The sequence below is a fragment of the Neoarius graeffei genome, chromosome 8 (genome assembly GCF_027579695.1).
Source record: "Neoarius graeffei isolate fNeoGra1 chromosome 8, fNeoGra1.pri, whole genome shotgun sequence".
Lineage (NCBI taxonomy): Eukaryota > Metazoa > Chordata > Actinopteri > Siluriformes > Ariidae > Neoarius > Neoarius graeffei.
The window spans coordinates 75996813-76018862 of NC_083576.1; the positions used below are offsets into that span (position 1 = coordinate 75996813).

The 22050-nt window shown below is 41.8% G+C and overlaps 1 protein-coding gene across 1 annotated transcript in view; it reads left to right on the plus strand.

Moving 5' to 3' along the window:
* Nucleotides 1-22050, plus strand: part of shank2b (SH3 and multiple ankyrin repeat domains 2b) — a 423060-nt gene that overhangs the window by 223947 nt on the left and 177063 nt on the right. The window contains exons 11-12 of the mRNA XM_060928256.1: nt 5848-6005; nt 9419-9532. Coding sequence (XP_060784239.1) covers nt 5848-6005; nt 9419-9532 — 272 coding nt within the window. The remainder of the gene's footprint in view (nt 1-5847; nt 6006-9418; nt 9533-22050) is intronic.

The window sequence follows — 22050 nt, forward strand, 5'->3', positions numbered from 1 at the left end:
ACAGCAAATTCAGAAATAAGACAAAATTCAAAAACACAATAGCAAATTGGGGAACATGACAGCAAATTCAGAAGCATGACAGCAAATTGGGGAATATGACAGCAAACTGGGGAACACAACAGCAAATTCAGAAGCATGACTGCAAACTGGGGAACATGACAGCAAATTCGGAAACACAACTGCAAATTCAGAATCATGACAGCAAATTGGGGAACAGAACAGCAAATTCAGAAGCATGACAGCAAATTCAGAAGCATGATAGCAAATAGGGGAATACGACAGCAAACTGGGGATCACGACAGCAAACTGGGGAACATGACAGCAAATTCAGAAGCATGACAGCAAATTCAGAAGCATGACAGCAAATTGGGGAACACGACAGCAAACTGGGGAACACAACAGCAAATTCAGAAGCATGACTGCAAACTGGGGAACACAGCAGCTAATTGGGGAACATGACAGCAAATTCAGAAACACAATAGCAAATTGAGGAATATGACAGCAAATTCAGAAACAAGACAAAATTCAGAAGCATGACAGCAAATTGAGAAGCACAACATCAAATTCAGAAATGCAATAGCAAATTGGGGAACACGACAGCAAATTCAGAAGCATGACAACAAATTGGGGAGTATGACAGCAAATTCAGAAGCATGACAGCAAATTGGGGAACAGAACAGCAAATTCAGAAGCATGACAGCAAATTGGGGAATATGACAGCAAACTGGGGATCACGACAGCAAACTGGGGATCACAACAGCAAACTGGGGATCACGACAGCAAACTGGGGAACATGACAGCAAATTCAGAAGCATGACAGCAAATTGGGGAGCATGACAGCAAATTCAGAAGCATGACAGCAAATTGGGGAACACGAGATCAAATTCAGAAGCATGACAGCAAATTGGGGAACATGACAGGAAATTTGGAAACGCAACAGCAAATTCAGAAACATGACAGCAAATTGGGGAACATGACAGCAAATTCAGAAGCATGACAGCAAATTGGGGAACACGACAGCAAACTGGGGATCACGACAGCAAATTCAGAAGCATGACTGCAAACTGGGGAACACAGCAGCTAATTGGGGAACATGACAGCAAATTCGGAAACACAACAGCAAATTCAGAAGCATGACGGCAAATTGGGGAACACAACAGCAAATTCAGAGGCATGATAGCAAACTGGGGATCACGACAGCAAACTGGGGATCACGACAGCAAACTGGGGAACATGACAGCAAATTCAGAAGCATGACAGCAAATTCAGAAGCATGACAGCAAATTCAGAAGCATGACAGCAAATTGGGGAACACGACAGCAAACTGGGGATCACGACAGGAAATTCAGAAGCATGACTGCAAACTGGGGAACACAGCAGCTAATTGGGGAACATGACAGCAAATTCGGAAACACAATAGCAAATTGAGGAATATGACAGCAAATTCAGAAACAAGACAAAATTCAGAAGCATGACAGCAAATTCAGAAGCATGACAGCAAATTCAGAAGCATGACAACAAATTGGGGAACATGACAGCAAATTCAGAAACACGACAGCAAATTGGGGAGCATGACAGCAAATTCAGAAGCATGACAGCAAATTGGGGAGCATGACAGCAAATTCAGAAGCATGACAGCAAATTGGGGAACACGAGATCAAATTCAGAAGCATGACAGCAAATTGGGGAACATGACAGCAAATTCGGAAACGCAACAGCAAATTCAGAAACATGACAGCAAATTGGGGAACATGACAGCAAATTCAGAAGCATGACAGCAAATTGGGGAACACGACAGCAAACTGGGGATCACGACAGCAAATTCAGAAGCATGACTGCAAACTGGGGAACACAGCAGCTAATTGGGGAACATGACAGCAAATTCGGAAACACAACAGCAAATTCAGAAGCATGACGGCAAATTGGGGAACACAACAGCAAATTCATAGGCATGATAGCAAATTGGGGAACATGACAGCAAATTCAGAAATAAGACAAAATTCAAAAACACAATAGCAAATTGGGGAACATGACAGCAAATTCAGAAGCATGACAGCAAATTGGGGAATATGACAGCAAATTCAGAAATAAGACAAAATTCAAAAACACAATAGCAAATTGGGGAACATGACAGCAAATTCAGAAGCATGACAGCAAATTGGGGAATATGACAGCAAACTGGGGAACACAACAGCAAATTCAGAAGCATGACTGCAAACTGGGGAACATGACAGCAAATTCGGAAACACAACAGCAAATTCAGAATCATGACAGCAAATTGGGGAACAGAACAGCAAATTCAGAAGCATGACAGCAAATTCAGAAGCATGATATCAAATAGGGGAATACGACAGCAAACTGGGGATCACGACAGCAAACTGGGGAACATGACAGCAAATTCAGAAGCATGACAGCAAATTCAGAAGCATGACAGCAAATTGGGGAACACGACAGCAAACTGGGGAACACAACAGCAAATTCAGAAGCATGACTGCAAACTGGGGAACACAGCAGCTAATTGGGGAACATGACAGCAAATTCAGAAACACAATAGCAAATTGAGGAATATGACAGCAAATTCAGAAACAAGACAAAATTCAGAAGCATGACAGCAAATTCAGAAGCATGACAGCAAATTCAGAAGCATGACAACAAATTGGGGAACATGACAGCAAATTGGGGAACATGACAGCAAATTCAGAAACACGACAGCAAATTGGGGAACACAACAGCAAATTCAGAAACATGACAGCAAATTCAAATATATGACAGCAAATTCAGGAACGCAACAGCAAATTGGGGAACATGACAGCAAATTGGGGAACATGATAGCAAATTGGGAAACATGACAGCAAATTGGGGAATATGACAGCAAATTCAAAAGCATGACAGCAAATTGGAGAACATGACAGCAAATTCAAAAGCATGACAGCAAATTCAGGAACACAACAGCAAATTGGGGAACACAACAGCAAATTCAGAAGCATGACAGCAAATTCAGAAATATAACAGCAAATTCAGAAACATGACAGCAAATTCAGAAATATAACAGCAAATTCAGAAACATGACAGCAAATTCAGAGGCATGACAGCAAATTGGGGGAAATGATGACAAATTCAGAAGCATGACAGCAAATTCAGAAGCATGACAGCAAATTGGGGAACACAACAGCAAATTCAGAAGCATGACAGCATATTGGGGAACATGACAGCAAATTCAGAAGCATGACAGCAAATTGGGGAACACGACAGCAAATTCAGAAGCATGACAGCATATTGGGGAACATGACAGCAAATTCAGAAGCATGACAGCATATTGGGGAACATGACAGCAAATTCAGAAGCATGACAGCAAATTCAGAAGCATGACAGCAAATTGGGGAACACGACAGCAATTCAGAAGCATGACAGCAAATTGGGGAACATGACAGCAAATTCAGAAGCATGACAGCAAATTGGGGAACATGACAGCAAATTCAGAAGCATGACAGCAAATTGGGGAACATGACAGCAAATTCAGAAGCATGACAGCATATTGGGGAACATGACAGCAAATTGGGGAACATGACAGCAAATTCAGAAGCATGACAGCATATTGGGGAACATGACAGCAAATTCAGAAGCATGACAGCAAATTGGGGAACACGACAGCAAATTCAGAAGCATGACAGCATATTGGGGAACATGACAGCAAATTCAGAAGCATGACAGCAAACTGGGGAACACGACAGCAAATTCAGAAGCATGACAGCATATTGGGGAACATGACAGCAAATTCAGAAGCATGACAGCAAATTGTGGAATATGACAGCAAATTCAGAGGCATGATAGCAAATTGGGGAGCATGACAGCAAATTGGGGAATATGACAGCAAACTGGGGAACACAACAGCAAATTCAGAAGCATGACAGCAAATTGGGGAATATGACAGCAAACAGGGGATCACGACAACAAATTCAGAAGCATGACAGCAAATTGGGGAACAGAACAGCTAATTGGCGAACATGGCAGCAAATTCGGAAGCACAACAGCAAATTGAGGAACACGACAGCAAATTCAGAAGCATGACAGCAACTTTGGAAACAAACAGCAAATTCGGAAACACAGCAGCAAATTCAGAAACGACAAAATCAGAAGCATGGCAGCAAATTCAGAAACAATGGCAAATTTAGAAATATGACAGCAAATTTGAAACACAACAAGAAATCTGCTAACACAACAGCAAAATTGGAAAAACGACAGCAAATTCAGCAACAAAGTTAATGCTGTGTTTTCTAAATTGCTGCCATGTGTTTGGTAAATGTGTTTTGATCTTACAGGTCACCAATGGGTCCTTCAGTATATTTCATGCTGCTGTAAATCATTTATAATTTTGCACTTCTCTTGGCTATGTAGTGGAAATCTATCCAAATGTAAATTAGATCTTTGACCCAACCATCTTGTTTGAATGGGTTAATTTGTACCAATATGAAGTAACTGCATATAACTGTTGATTGAAATGTTGAATGTATTGTTTTTATAATGTTTGATGATTATGTGAATTTAAAACAAGTCAGTTCCTCTTATCGCTTACATTAGAGCAGCTATAAACAGTGTCCTTCCTCATCCTCTATTACTTCTCTCACTTGAAGTCAATAAGACCGAACATGCAGCTTGTCATGTTTCACTGACTGTTAAAGTTAAAGCGCTGACACAACCTCAGAGAAAAATTCACCATATCAGCAGTTATGCGTTCAAGCGTTCAGGCATTTAAGTGAAAAGCAGCTGAATATTGACAATTATTCGCTGAAGGCGAAGTGAATATCGGTGAATAATAACTGAGACAAAGTTGAGGTTATTATTCACTGATATTCACTGATCCTGAGGTTTAGTATAAATGCACAGGTGATTTTTTTTTTAATCATATTTAAAAAATCATTTCAAACTTCAATAGCAGCATGCTCATGGTGAAGCAGGAAAAAATAGTGGGGAATTTAGGGCCATGTGGCCCTAAATTCATTAATTGTTCTTTTTTTTAAACCCTAATAAAATTAGAAGTCTGTGATTCAAATTCAGTAACTTTCGGTCCACTAAACAAAAATAGGGAATCCCATTAGGGAAGTCATGGCCTAATGGTTAGAGAAAGAGCTTTGGGACCAAAAGGTTGCTGGTTCGATTCCCCAGACTAGCAGGATTGACTTAAGTGCCCTTGAGCAAGGCACCTAACCCCCAACTGCTCTGGCAAGAGTGGTGGTGTACCTTGTGTCTGATTAGCCAAAGAAAAACTGATGATGTGATCATCAGTTCGGGCATTGAACCCGACCAACTAAAACTGAAAACAAAAATAATTGTGTCTCATCTCATTATCCTGTTCTACAGGGTCGCAGCCTATCCCAGCTGACTACGGTACACAAGTCGCCAGGTCATCACAGGGCTGACACATAGACATAGACAACCATTCACACTCACATTCACACCTACGGTCAATTTAGAGCCACCAGTTAACCTAACCTGCATGTCTTTGGACTGTGGGGGAAACCGGAGCACCTGGAGGAAACCCACGCGGACACGGGGAGAACATGCAAACTCCGCACAAAAAGGCCCTCGCCGGCCACGGGGCTCGAACCCGGACCTTCTTGCTGTGAGGCGACAGCGCTAACCACTACACCACCGTGCCGCCAAAATAATTGTGTGTCGGGGAAAATTCTTTTTATAACCTACATTTGAAAAATCTAAAAGGCAGTCTACCTTTAATATTGTTTCAATGCTGAATCAACTCTTTAATGTGTAAATGTAGTACAAACTTACAGTTTATAATTAACCACTGGTTTGTCAAAGCTAAAGTGTGATTCTTTTTTTTTTCTATAGTCCACGTCCCGGTCGTGATGGTTTCTCTGGGGCAGAGACTCCGGGGTCCAAGCGCCGGCTGTACAGTGCCGTGCCTGGGAGACACTATGTGGTGGTAAAGTCTTATCAACCTCAGGCTGAGGGAGAAATCACCCTGTACAAGAACGACAGAGTCAAAGGTATGCTTCTTAAACGGCTGAATATTTTACATCACATCCTTGATTGTGGCTTTTTAAAAATTATTATTGTGGGATTTTTGCTTCTCCTTTAAAGCACCATGCCTCTCAGCCACTTTTCAGGCCTGCTCATGTGGGACATCTGTGCTGTCACACTTGTTCATTTGCTCGTTCTCAGTATCCAGGCTGCAGCTGTGTGATTGCAAAGCTGGATGTTGTGTTTATGTGTTTATATATTTATGTGCCTTGATGATGAGTTTGCTGATGATAAAATGGGATGCTGATGATGATGATGATTGAGTCTGATGTTTCAGCTGATGAAGGGATTGGTAATTGCTGGATGTGCTGCATCAAGAGTGACAGTAGGGGAAAAACAGAAAACAGTGCACACAACTGTTTGAATGAGGACTGTTGACCCAGTCTTTATGAGCGGGGTGGAGAATAGTAAACTTTAAATAAACTTTGTTCATGTATTTAGGCAGTGGTGGACAGTAGCGAGGTACATTTTTAATTAATTAATGTACTTAAGTACTTGTTTCAAGTAGGTGTACTTTAAGAAAGCAGTTCCATTTTTGCAGACTCTACCTAGTTCTCATCAGAAGTCATTTCAGAACAACTGGAATAACCCAGAAATTGATGTAACATTTGAGAAGCTTGTGATTGGCCATTTGATATTAATATGGGTCCACTTGTGGCTGTATTTAAGTCTACCTTTAGTGCCTTCTTGGCCATTATATCATGGGAAAATCCAAGCAAACTCAGCTAAGACCTCAAAAAAATGTGGCCTTTCATTAATCCAGTTCCTCTTTAGGTGCAATTTCCAAACAACCCAAGGCACCATGAGCATCTGTACAAATACTTATGCAAATATATAAATCTCAGGACCAGAGAGACACTGCATCATTCAGGAAGGAGACACAAATGAATCCAGTTTGATTTACTTTGTAAATTTTGACCTTAAAATTATTCAACTCAAATCTCAACTGACATGAGGGCTTTGAAGTATGAAGTTAAGTTAACTTTACGTTTAGTAAATTAACTAGTTAAGTTTTGTAATTCAGCTACCCTGCTAGTGATATTTTGTAACTCAGCTGGTTACACTAGCTAGCTAGTTATATTTTGTGTATTAACTTCTTAAATTAGTTAGTTTGCTAAATTTTGTAACTTAGTTTGTTAAATTATCTTGCTAATTTTTTTATTAGCTTGTTAGATTAGCTAGCTATGTTAGTTTTGGTTTGGATATTAACTTATTAAATGAACTGGTAAGTTAAAATTTTGTAACTTAGTTTGTTAAATTAAGTAGCTAGTTATGTTTTTATATTAACTTGTTAAATGGGCTAGCGAGTTAAATTTTGTAAGTTAGCTTGTTACATTTTGTAACTTAGCTTGTTAAATTATCTAGCGAATTACATTTTGCAAATTAGCTTGTTAGATTAGCTAGCTAGTTTTGTTTTATATATTAACTTCTTAAACTAGCTAGCTATCTAAATTTTGTAACTTCCATCCATTATCTGTAGCCACTTATCCTGATTTTGTAACTTAGCTTGTTAATTTTTTTAATTAGCTTGTTAGATTAGCTAGCTATGTTCGTTTTGGTTTGGATATTAACTTATTAAATGAGCTGGTTAGTTAAAATTTTGTAACTTTGTGAAATTAAATAGCTAGTTATGTTTTTATATTAACTTGTTAAATGGGCTAGCAAGTTAAATTTTGTAAGTTAGCCTGTTACATTTTGTAACTTAGCTTGTTAAATTATCTACTGAATTAAATTTTGCAAATTTGCTTGTTAGATTAGCTAGCTAGTTTTGTTTTGTACTTTAACTTCTTAAATTAGCTAGCTAGCTAGCTAAATTTTGTAACTTAGCTTATTAGATTAGCTAGCTAATTTTTTATTTTAACTTCTTAAATTAGCTAGCTAAGTTTTGTAACTTAGCTTATTAAATTTAATAACAGCTTGTTAAATTATCTGGCTAATTAAATTTTCTAAAGCAGCTTGTTAGATTAGCTAGCTAATTTTGTATATTAACTTCTTAAATTAGATAGCTAAGTTTTGTAACTTAGCTTATTAAATTTAATAACTTAGCTTGTTAAATTATCTAGCGAATTAAATTTTCTAAAGTAGCTTGTTAGATTAGCTAGCTAGTTTTGTTTTGGATATTAACTTATTAAATGCTAGTTAAATTGTAACTTAGCTTCTTATATTCTCTAGCTAATTTGCAAATTAGCTCATTAGATTAGCTAGCTTGTTTTCATCTCATCTCATTATCTCTAGCCGCTCTATCCTTCTACAGGGTCGCAGGCAAGCTGGAGCCCATCCCAGCTGACTACGGGCGAAAGGCGGGGTACACCCTGGACAAGTCGCCAGTTCATCACAGGGCTGACACATAGACACAGACAACCATTCACATTCACACCTACGGTCAATTTAGAGTCACCAGTTAACCTAACCTGCATGTCTTTGGACTGTGGGGGAAACCGGAGCACCCGGAGGAAACCCACGCAGACACGGGGAGAACATGCAAACTCCGCACAGAAAGGCCCTCGCCTGCCACGGGGCTCGAACCCGGACCTTCTTGCTGTGAGGCGACAGCGCTAACCACTACACCACCGTGCCACCCCTAGCTTATTTTGTTTTGGATATTAACTTGTTCAATGAGCTAGCCAGTTAAATTATGTAAATTAGCTTGTTAAATTAATAGCTAGTTAAATTGTAACTTAGCTTGTTAAATTTTAGAACTTAGCTTCTTAAATAATCTAGCTAATTAAATTTTTTAAATTAGCTTGTTAGATTAGCTAGCTAGTTAAGTTTTGTAAATTAGCTAATCAGGAAAAATGCAAAAATAAAAACTAGATTTGTGTGAGTTAGCAGGATAGTTTACTTATGACTGATTGTTTAGGAAATGAATTAGTCAAGCAGGGTTGGACATGATGAACTTGTGGTCAGATTGTTTTTACTGACAAAAACTCTCTTTTTGCCCTTGAATCCTTTAGTATGTTTGAATGTAGATACTTTTTTCTTTCACTCAAGTAGTTTTTGCATCTATACTTTTAAGTGAGTAAGATTTTGACCCAGTACACATAGAGTTAGTTATGAATGGTGTGTTTGAACATTTGTTAATGTTTGTCATGTGAAAATGATTTTTTTTTTTATCCCAAAAAAGTCATGCTGTAAATGCTGGTTTGAATTAATTTCTTGATCATAGTACTCAGTAAATCAGCAAGCTGACAAAGTTACCAAATTCTCGAAAATCATGGACCTGACAACCTGTTCATTTAGAATGAAAATTTTGGCTTGTATGATTTTAGTAATAAAAGTAATCCAAACTTTCTTTGGTAAAAGATCACTTGGGAAACAGGTGTGTGTGTGTTGGTAGTTTGGGCTCTGATCAGCTGCTGTATTTTCTGTTTCTCCCCAGTGCTAAGTGTTGGTGAAGGGGGATTCTGGGAGGGCAGTGCTCGAGGTAACGTCGGTTGGTTTCCCTCTGAGTGTGTGGAGGAAATCCCCAACAAACCTAATGAGGACCGACCCTGTAAGTCAGCACATGCATGCACAGTGTGTACATAGCAGTGCTGTAGTCGAGTCATTAAATCTCGAGTCCGAGTCCAATCTCAAGTCCCCAGTGTTCAAGTCCAAGTCATTAAAAAAAATTTTGAGTCGAGTCCAGTACTGATCTGAGTCAATTCCAAGAACAAGACTCCATTTCATGGTGGCTGTTTCAGCACCATTAACATTAGTTTGTTCCTGAACATGACGTATGAACAGGTGAATGTGTTTCTCTTTATCAGGGAGCGTGAAGTATTCGGTCAGAGATGGTTGGGAGACGGATGTAAGCGCAGAAGGTGTGTTTATTAATACAAGTGAAGACAGGTAAACAATCCAGAACGGCAGGCGAAATCGTAAAACGGTGAAACAGGCAATAGGTCAAGCGAGGCACAAACAGGCTATCGTAGACTCAGCAGAATCAAAGACGAGAAACAGGAAATCAGGGATCAGGAAACCAAACAAGGAAATAAAGCTAGGTAATGTGTCAGCAATGTAAATCAATACTTCACAAAGTAAGCGCGTTTTCAGAGTTTTTATGTCGGCATGCTGATTGCGCCTTAATCCTGTGCAGGTGTAAATCGTTTATGACGTGTGCGAGAGAGTCCGCTTGGCGCGTGCGCTGTCCAGAGCGCGCCCGAGAGTCTATCTGATGCACACACCAAGGCGCGCAGGTGTGAGACAGTGACTCTTGTATGAAATTAGTACAAAAATCAATGTAGATATAAATATCTCATGGCAAATTATTATGGCATGTTACAAAAAATTAAGAAAAAATCTGAGTCCTTGTCTCCAGTTTACGAGTCCAAATGTAGTTAATGTGCGAGTCTGAGTCATCAGTGCTCAAGTCCAAGTCAAGTCACGAGTCCTTAAAATTAGGGCACAAGTCGGATTCAAATCCAAGTTCTGGACTCAAATGCTACAAGTCTGGGACATAGTGTATTGTAAGGCAAGGCAAGGCAAGTTTATTTATATAGCACATTTCATACACAGTGGCAGTTCAATGTGCTTTACAGAAGTAACAGCAGAACAGTAAACAATAGAAAATAAAATTACATAAAATAATTGGGGAAGAAAAATAATAAGAATTAAACAATAGTAGAAATAAAATAATAAAATGAAATAAAAGTTCAAAAAAGGAATCAGCCTCGAGATTAATTATTATTATGGGTTTAACTCATAAATTGTACTTTGGCATAAAGTTATATGAAAAGGTACAAATACTCATTCCACTATTTACCCCGACTTTAACCTTGAACTTTTTGATATAACTCAAATCAGGCGCATTGATTTTGTAGCTGTGAGACCATATTGGAGAAAAAAGGAACTTTACTTTAGAGAGCAAGCTTGTAAAAGTGTTCCCAGACCACTTATTTATCACAATTATATCATTTCAAAGACACACCGAAATAAAACGATTTGCAATATTGCCATGCAACACTAGGTTCTGCATTTTAGGCTTCTGTTTACAATTCTCCAGCTTATATGGCAATGAGCTCTACTCCTTTGCCAACAGAAAGAACAAATATAACTAGTTCTTTCTCATTCATGATTTCTGTCCATTTCCTATCCAATTCATTATAAATGAATAATCTATAACCAACATTATGACAACTAAACAACCCAGTAGAACACAATGGGAAGGTAATTCATCTCATCTCATCATCTCTAGCCGCTTTATCCTGTTCTACAGGGTCGCAGGCAAGCTGGAGCCTATCCCAGCTGACTACGGGCGAAAGGCGGGGTACACCCTGGACAAGTCGCCAGGTCATCACAGGGCTGACACATAGACACAGACAACCATTCACACTCACATTCACACCTACGGTCAATTTAGAGTCACCAGTTAACCTAACCTGCATGTCTTTGGACTGTGGGGGAAACCGGAGCACCCGGAGGAAACCCACGCGGACATGGGGAGAACATGCAAACTCCGCACAGAAAGGCCCTCGCCGGCCACGGGGCTCGAACCCGGACCTTCTTGCTGTGAGGCGACAGCGCTAACCACTACACCACCGTGCCGCCATATACAGTATATATAAAAAATCACTTCTATTTTAAATATCTCATATTTAACAATGATGGGAGTTATCTACAACAGAAAAGCATCATCCTAATCATCTAACTCTTTCAGATTACTGTGTCAATGCATGCTGTCAAATTGTTACACTCCGAAACCCACATGATAATGTGAAGAGCTTTCAGACCACAGTAGGCTGTTAAATCAGTAAATAATTAGCACAAACTGGGCTGAAGTGTGTATACTTGTCTCACACCTTCAGATCTTGCCGACGCCGGTCATGAGCAACATGCACACATGGCTGAGAAATTTGCTTTAATAGGAACACCTGTCTTGCTGCTCATTCCTGCAAGTATCCAGTCAGCCAATCACGTTCCGGTAGAGCAGTGCATAAAATCATGCTGATACAGGCAGTGTTTTTTCCCATCTTCAACTTCAAAAGAGCCCACTGGAGAATCAGATCCCTGTTCTTGGCTGACAGGACTAGAACTCAGTGTGCTGCTGTTGTAGCCCATCCACCACAACGTTGTGCATTCTGGAATGCTTTTCTGCTCACCACTGTTATCTAGAGTGATTATTTGAGTTACTATATTTGAGTCATTGTCCTATGACTTCTCTCATACAACCCCAATTCCAAAAAAGTTGGGACAAAGTACAAATTGTAAATAAAAACGGAATGCAATAATTTACAAATCTCAAAAACTGATATTGTATTCACAATAGAACATAGACAACATATCAAATGTCGAAAGTGAGACATTTTGAAATTTCATGCCAAATATTGGCTCATTTGAAACTTCATGACAGCAGCACATCTCAAAAAAGTTGGGACAGGGGCAATAAGAGGCTGGAAAAGTTAAAGGTACAAAAAAGGAACAGCTGGAGGACCAAATTGCAACTCATTAGGTCAATCGGCAATAGGTCATTAACATGACTGGGTATAAAAAGAGCATCTTGGAGTGGCAGCGGCTCTCAGAAGTAAAGATGGGAAGAGGATCACCAATCCCCCTAATTCTGCACCGACAAATAGTGGAGCAATATCAGAAAGGAGTTCGACAGTGTAAAATTGCAAAGAGTTTGAACATATCATCATCTACAGTGCATAATATCATCAAAAGATTCAGAGAATCTGGAAGAATCTCTGTGTGTAAGGGTCAAGGCCGGAAAACCATACTGGGTGCCCGTGATCTTCGGGCCCTTAGATGGCACTGCGTCACATACAGAAGCATGCCTGTATTGGAAATCACAAAATGGGCTCAGGAATATTTCCAGAGAACATTATCTGTGAACACAATGCACCGTGCCATCCGCCGTTACCAGCTAAAACTCTATAATTCAAAGAAGAAGCCGTATCTAAACATGATCCAGAAGCGCAGACGTCTTCTCTGGGCCAAGGCTCATTTAAAATGGACTGTGGCAAAGTGGAAAACTGTTCTGTGGTCAGGCGAATCAAAATTTGAAGTTCTTTATGGAAATCAGGGATGCCGTGTCATGGGGGCGTCGTGGCTCAGGTGGTTAGGGCGCCGTGCCATGTATGCGGGCGACCCGGGTTCGATTCCGGCCCGGGGTCGTTTCCCGGTCCCTTCCCGTCTCTCTCTCCCGCTCATTTCCTGTCTCTACACTGTCCTATCCAATAGAGGTGCAAAAAGCCCCAGAAAAAATATCTTAAAAAAAAAAAAAAAAAAGGGATGCCGTGTCATTCAGACTAAAGAGGAGAAGGACAACCCGAGTTATCAGCGCTCAGTTCAGAAGCCTGCATCTCTGATGGTATGGGGTTGCATTAGTGCGTGTGGCATGGGCAGCTTACACATCTGGAAAGACACCATCAATGCTGAAAGGTATATCCAGGTTCTAGAGCAACATATGCTCCCATCCAGACGACGTCTCTTTCAGGGAAGACCTTGCATTTTCCAACATGACAATGCCAAACCACATACTGCATCAATTACAGCATCATGGCTGCGTAGAAGAAGGGTCTGGGTACTGAACTGGCCAGGCTGCAGTCCATATCTTTCACCCATAGAAAACATTTGGCGCATCATAAAATGGAAGATACGACAAAAAAGACCTAAGACAGTTGAGTAACTAGAATCCTACATTAGACAAGAATGGGTTAACATTCCTATTCCTAAACTTGAGCAACTTGTCTCCTCAGTCCCCAGACGTTTACAGACTGTTGTAAAGAGAAAAGGGGATGTCTCACAGTGGTAAACATGGCCTTGTCCCAACTTTTTTGAGATGTGTTGTTGTCATGAAATTTAAAATCACCTAATTTTTCTCTTTAAATGATACATTTTCTCAGTTTAAACATTTGATATGTCATCTATGTTCTGTTCTGAATAAATATGGAATTTTGAAACTTCCACATCATTGCATTCCGTTTTTATTTACAATTTGTACTTTGTCCCAACTTTTTTGGAATCGGGGTTGTAAATAAGTCGCTCCTGCCTGCAGAATTTTGGCTCAGTAGAATTTTTGTTTGTTTGTTTGTTTTTTGCACCATTCTGTGTAATTTTAATTTATCACACAGATCACATAGTGACAGGGGAAGAATACAGGGCAACTGATTTTCAACCCTTTTGGCATAGATTTTTACACCGGATGCTCTTCCTGATGCAACCCTCTCCAATCTTTCTGGGCTTGGGACCAGCACCAAGTCTGCACTGGCTTGTGCAAATCCAGTGGCTGGGTATGTTTACCTAATCTGCATGTCTTTGCGGGAAGCCAGAGCACCCAGGGAGAACATGCAAACTCCACACAGAAAGTCCTCCATCAGCTGTGAGGTTCAAACTCAGAACCTTCTTGCTCTGAAGCGACAGTGCTAACCACTACACCACCGTGCCACCCAAGTGAAGCTCTAAACTCTAGAGATGGACGTGTGAAAATCCCAGGTGTTGGGCAGTTACCGAAATCAAACCGGCATGTCTTGCGCCAACAATTTTGCTGTGGTCAAAGTCACAGAGATCACATTATTCCTTTTTCTTGATATTCGATGTGAACATTAACCCAAGCTCTTGACCTGTATCTGCATTATTTTACGCATTGTGCCACTGCCACAAAGTCCTTCCCACGCCATGTGGCGCATAGGGCAGCACAAATCTCCGTTTCCGTAGCCCTCGGCCTCTCGCCTGTTACATACCTAGGGTTGCAGTGGGGGGCTAGTCCTCTGGTAACCGCGAGAGTTTGACTCCCCACTCACATCTGTATTGCAGCGTGCCTTGCCAGATGGCAGCAGGTACCATTTTTATGATGGCCTTTGGTATGACCCGACCGTGAGTAGAACTCACGATCTCCCGATCGAGAGGCGGACACGCTACCACTAGGCCAACTCGCGGTTGTGCCGCTGCCACATGGTCGGATAATTGCATGACATGAATCAGCAGGGGTACAGGTGTTCCTATTAAAGTGGCCGGTGCGTGTATGTATGATTGATATGACTATATACCCCAGTGCTGTTAAATTCTTGAATCTGATTGGTCAGAAAGTGAATTTTGCAAAACAGTAGCTCTCATACCTTTTTGAGGATTTGTATGCCAGAATAAATTAATAATAATAATAATAATAATTATTATTATTATGGGCGGCACGGTGGTGTTAGCGCTGTCGCCTCACAGCAAGAAGGTCCTGGGTTCGAGCCCCATGGCCGACGAGGGCTTTTCTGTGCGGAGTTTGCATGTTCTCCCTGTGGGTTTCCTCCGGGTGCTCCGGTTTCCCCCACAGTCCAAAGACATGCAGGTTAGGTTAACTGGTGACTCTAAATTGACCGTAGGTGTGAATGTGAGTGTGAATGGTTGTCTGTGTCTATGTGTCAGCCCTGTGATGACCTGGCGACTTGTCCAGGGTGTACCCCGCCTTTCGCCTGTAGTCAGCTGAGATAGGCTCCAGCTTGCCTGCGACCCTGTAGAACAGGATAAAGTGGCTAGAGATGATCTCATCTCATTATCTCTAGCCACTTTATCCTGTTCTACAGGGTCGCAGGCAAGCTGGAGCCTATCCCAGCTGACTACGGGCGAAAGGCGGGGTACACCCTGGACAAGTCGCCAGGTCATCACAGGGCTGACACATAGACACAGACAACCATTCACACTCACACCTACGGTCAATTTAGAGTCACCAGTTAACCTAACCTGCATGTCTTTGGACTGTGGGGAAAACCGGAGCACCCGGAGGAAACCCACGCGGACACGGGGAGAACATGCAAACTCCACACAGAAAGGCCCTCGCCGGCCACAGGGCTCGAACCTGGACCTTCTTGCTGTGAGGCGACAGCGCTAACCACTACACCACCGTGCCGCCCTATCTTTTATTCTATACAGTATACATTATTTTCATTATTGGTCTCCATAATCCCCAGTGGCAAACCATTACTATTAGAGCTAGGACTTGAGCTCAGCTAGAACTAAGCCAGACACACCAAAAAAAGCAACAAGGCAAATGATTTTGCAAGGAATTAGCGGCAGGCTGCCAGGTCACTCCATTGTGTCTAGCTGTCGATGTTGATTTTAAAAGTAACTAAGTAAATTACACAGGGAAATGAATACTTAAGTCTGAGTGAAAAAAAAAAACTGTGGTGAGCGTGCAGTGTGGAAGAAGAATCTGGAGACAGAAATCTTAGTTTCTCGGTCGTTAGCCTGTGCTATTTGCTTTTGATAGATAGCACTGACTTGACTGTTTTATTAGCATTCGCTAACACTATTGATGAACACTACACCGGCTGGAAGGTGACTTCAGTGACTGCGCTGTCAGCGGTTAAGCTCGCTTTGGCCTTCGAGGAGGCCTAGGGCGATATATATTTTTGCCCCTCCCACTATAAATCAAAATCTGATTGGTTAATTGATCTGTCACTTCCTACATAAACATACACTGCCATGGCCTTCTGTCCCGGCAATGAAGTCCGAACCAATGAGTGAGCCAGCTCTAAACTCTTCTCAGCCTAGAGACAACAAACAAAAACAATCTCATTGGATAACTCGATTTTACTGTTTTCAGGACAGTAACCCTTTCATTTCTGAAGCATATTTGATAGAAAATGAAGCCAATTTAGAATTAGAAGAGAATAATTCGAATGAAATTATGAAAGAATGAAAGAAATGAAATATAATATTTCAAATGCTGATATGTTTGGACTTCTCTGAAGCCCTAGCAGGCCCTGATGGTTCCTCTCTGATAATCCCTAGATGTGTATGCAAAACACTGAAATATTGATCTCAAGGGTGGGTGTGTGTGTGTGTGTGTGTGTGTGTGTGTGAAGATTGCATTTCCTGTGCAAATTGGTATAAATGGCCAGAAGCAACACTACTTAGAGTGCCTTCCATGTATGCTTTTTCAAGCTCTGTGTGTGTGTGTGTGTGTGTGTGTGTGTGTGTGTGTGTGTGTGTATGTGGGCGGGGCGGGGGGGACGACTGCTTATACTCAGGACCTAAGAAGACTGCAGGTTGTTTGACTTGAAATTGGGCCGAGCTGAGGTCGGGTGTGCACATTGCTGCTGGGGAGAAGTCCATTATAAACGCAAAAAACCACACTTTGTTCAGACCTGAAGCTACAGGAGAACATCTGCTGCTCCACTGAATACATTAAAAGTGTGAGATCATCACCGAGAGCTGTTATGTTCAAACAGTTTACAATTTCTCAAATTATTCAGTAACTACTATGAAGAAAGATAACCCAATAAGTGAGTAGGTTCTGTATATAGGGTGGCACATACAGTGGTGCTTGAAAGTTTCTGAACCCTTTAGGATTTTCTATATTTCTGCATAAATATGACCTAAAACATCATCAGATTTTCACACAAGTCCTAAAAGTAGATAAAGAGAACCCAGTTAAACAAATGAGACAAAAATATTATACAACCCCGATTCCAAAAAAGTTGGGACAAAGTACAAATTGTAAATAAAAACGGAATGCAATGATGTGGAAGTTTCAAAATTCCATATTTTATTCAGAATAGAACATAGATGACATATCAAATGTTTAAACTGAGAAAATGTATCATTTAAAGAGAAAAATTAGGTGATTTTAAATTTCATGACAACAACACATCTCAAAAAAGTTGGGACAAGGCCATGTTTCCCACTGTGAGACATCCCCTTTTCTCTTTACAACAGTCTGTAAACGTCTGGGGACTGAGGAGACAAGTTGCTCAAGTTTAGGGATAGGAATGTTAACCCATTCTTGTCTAATGTAGGATTCTAGTTGCTCAACTGTCTTAGGTCTTTTTTGTCGTATCTTCCGTTTTATGATGCGCCAAATGTTTTCTATGGGTGAAAGATCTGGACTGCAGGCTGGCCAGTTCAGTACCCGGACCCTTCTTCTACGCAGCCATGATGCTGTAATTGATGCAGTATGTGGTTTGGCATCGTCATGTTGGAAAATGCAAGGTCTTCCCTGAAAGAGACGTCGTCTGGACGGGAGCATATGTTGCTCTAGAACCTGGATATACCTTTCAGCATTGATGGGGTCTTTCCAGATGTGTAAGCTGCCCATGCCACACGCACTAATGCAACCCCATACCATCAGAGATGCAGGCTTCTGAACTGAGCGCTGATAACAACTCGGGTCGTCCTTCTCCTCTTTAGTCCGAATGACACGGCGTCCCTGATTTCCATAAAGAACTTCAAATTTTGATTTGTCTGACCACAGAACAGTTTTCCACTTTGCCACAGTCCATTTTAAATGAGCCTTGGCCCAGAGAAGACGTTTGCGCTTCTGGATCATGTTTAGATACGGCTTCTTCTTTGAACTATAGAGTTTTAGCTGGCAACGGCGGATGGCACGGTGAATTGTGTTCACAGATAATGTTCTCTGGAAATATTCCTGAGCCCATTTTGTGATTTCCAATACAGAAGCACGCCTGTATGTGATGCAGTGCCGTCTAAGGGCCCGAAGATCACGGGCACCCAGTATGGTTTTCCGGCCTTGACCCTTACGCACAGAGATTCTTCCAGATTCTCTGAATCTTTTGATGATATTATGCACTGTAGATGATGATATGTTCAAACTCTTTGCAATTTTACACTGTCGAACTCCTTTCTGATATTGCTCCACTATTTGTCGGCGCAGAATTAGGGGGATTGGTGATCCTCTTCCCATCTTTACTTCTGAGAGCCGCTGCCACTCCAAGATGCTCTTTTTATACCCAGTCATGTTAATGACCTATTGCCAATTGACCTAATGAGTTGCAATTTGGTCCTCCAGCTGTTCCTTTTTTGTACCTTTAACTTTTCCAGCCTCTTATTGCCCCTGTCCCAACTTTTTTGAGATGTGTTGCTGTCATGAAATTTCAAATGAGCCAATATTTGGCATGAAATTTCAAAATGTCTCACTTTCAACATTTGATATGTTGTCTATGTTCTATTGTGAATACAATATCAGTTTTTGAGATTTGTAAATTATTGCATTCTGTTTTTATTTACAATTTGTACTTTGTCCCAACTTTTTTGGAATCGGGGTTGTACTTGGTCATTTATTTATTGAGGAAAATGATCCAATATTACGTATCTGTGAGTGGCAAAAGTATGTGAACCTCTAGGATTAGCCGTTAATTTGAAGGTGAAATTAGAGTCAGGTGTTTGCAATCAATGGGATGACAATCAGGTGTGAGTGGGCACCTCGTTTTATTTAAAGAATAGGGATCTATCAAAGTCTGATCTTCACAACACATGTTTGTGGAAGTGTATCATGGCACGAACAAAGGAGATTTCTGAGGACCTCAGAAAAAGCGTTGTTGATGCTCATCAGGCTGGAAAAGGTTACAAAACCATCTCTAAAGAGTTTGGACTCCACCAATCCACGGTCAGACAGATTGTGTACAAATGGAGGAAATTCAAGACCATTGTTACCCTCCGCAGGAGTGGTCGACCAACAAAGATCACTCCAAGAGCAAGGTGTGTAATAGTCAGCGAGGTCACAAAGGACCCCAGGGTAACTTCTAAGCAACTGAAGTTGTTCTGTATGGAGGAACGGGCTAAAATTCCTCCAAGCTGGTGTGCAGGACGATCAACAGTTACCAGAAGCATTTAGTTGCAGTTATTGCTGCACAAGGGGGTCACACCAGATACTGAAAGCAAAGGTTCACATACTTTTGCCACTCACAGATCTGTGATATTGGATCATTTCCCTCAATAAATAAATGACCAAGTATAATATTTTTGTCTCATTTGTTTAACTGGGTTCTCTTTATTTACTTTTAGGACTTGTGTGAAAATCTGGTGATGTTTTAGGTCATATTTATGCAGAAATATAGAAAATTCTAAAGGGTTCACAAACTTTCAAGCAACACTGTTGGTGTAGTGGTTAGCACTGTTGCCTCACAGCAAGAAGGTTCTGGGTTCGAGCCCAGTGACCGACGAAGGTCTTTCTGTGTGGAGTTTGCATGTTCTCCCTGTGTCTGTGTGGGTTTCCTCCGGGTGCTCCGGTTTCCTCCACAGTCCAAAGACATGCAGGTTAGGTTAACTGGTGGCTCTAAATTGACCATAGATGTGAATATGAGTGCGAATGGTTGTTTGTCTCTGTGTGTTAGCCCTGCGATGACCTGGTGATTTGTCCAGAGTGTACCCTGCATCTCGCCCATAGTCAACTGGGATAGGATAGGCTCCAGCTTGCCTGCGACCCTGTAGAACAGGTTAAGCGGCTACAAATAATAGATGGATGGATAGATGTCTGGGCTACCAAATAGGTTGAATGTACTACTGTATATACAGGTGGGGCGGCACGGTGGTGTAGTGGTTAGCACCGTCGCCTCACAGCAAGAATGTTCTGAGTTCGAGCCTAGTGACTGATGGGAGCCTTTCTGTGTGGAGTTTGCATGGGTTTCCCCCACCGTCCAAAGGCATGTGGTTAGGTTAACTGGTTACTCTAAACTGCCCATAGGTGTGAATGGTTGAGAGGAGAAGACCTCTATAATAATTCAGTAGAAGGCAACAGGAAACCATGACTGAAATTCTTCCCGAGAAACTTTGATGACTGGAGCTGTCAGAGCAGCCATGTCACTGCAGAGATGTACAGATGAGTGATAAAGGAAAAAAGCGTGGCTCTGTTGTTTGCGAGGGGGCACTTATTTATGTTTATTGCTGGCAGGTTTTGGCTCCACTTCTCCCTTTAGAGGCAAGCACCCCTGAAAATCAATAGAACATTCTTCTTATGATGAAGCATTTGTACCCTGGTGGGAATGGTCAGAATCTTTTGAGGTAGATGTGTGAACATTTAGTCATAGAGATTTCACGCCATCACAGTCATACAGTATTCATCATGCTGAATTGTAAGCTATGAGGTTCCTCTTGTTTATTCATTAGATTCGCCTCGTAGCACCGGTACTAATCTAAAGAAGCTAACTTCAGATCTCATCTCATCTCATTATCTCTAGCCGCTACAGGGTCGCAGGCAACCTGGAGCCTATCCCAGCTGACTACGGGCGAAAGGCTGGGTACACCCTGGACAAGTCGCCAGGTCATCACAGGGCTGACACATATGGCCCTTTTCCACTACCCTTTTTCAGCTCGCTTCAGCTCACTTTAGCCCGACACGGCTCGCGTTTCGACTATCTAAGAACAGCACGACTCAGCTCGCTTCAGCCCTGCTCAGCACCCAAAACTCGCACGGTTTTGGAGTGGGGCTGAAGCGAGCCAAACCGAGCTGAGTGAGGCTGGGGGCGTGAGCAGACACTCCCCTGTGCACTGATTGGTGAGGAGTGTCCTCACATGCCCACACACGCCCCGCGAGCACGCTGGGATCTGTAAACACCGTAAACCCGGAAGAAGAAGAAGAATTACGAATTACGAGAATTATGAAGCCTTATGCGCCTCGCCTCATCTATACGCTCTTGCCAGTATCTGTTGGCGTTGTCGGTAACAACAAGCCACAGCACCAAGACCAGCAACACTAACGACTCCATGTCCTCCATGTTTATTGTTTACTCTCCGGGTCGTGAGACTACCGCTTAAAAGGTCACTGATGTCACTGTTTGCGCCGCCTAACAACATCACGTGACGTCCACCCACTTTCGCTAACTCCACCCAATTTGTCCACCCACTTCCAGCCAGCACGGTTCAGCACGGTTGTAGTCGAAATGCAACTCCAACAGCCCCGCTCAGCTCGACTCAGCCCAACTCAGCCGCGTTGGTAGTGGAAAAGCGGCAATAGACACAGACAACCATTCACACTCACATTCACACCTACGGTCAATTTAGAGTCACCAGTTAACCTAACCTGCATGTCTTTGGACTGTGGGGGAAACCGGAGCACCCGGAGGAAACCCATGCGGACACGGGGAGAACATGCAAACTCCGCACAGAAAGGCCCTCGCCGGCCACGGGGATCGAACCCGGACCTTCTTGCTGTGAGGCGACAGCGCTAACCACTACACCACCGTGCCGCCCCTAACTTCAGATACTAAAGATATCATTGCTGATCATTGTGTACCGTAAATCCTATATTTGGTCAGAGTGTTGCTTTAAAATATAATGGTTTGCTTTCTTGTGTATCAGGATGAA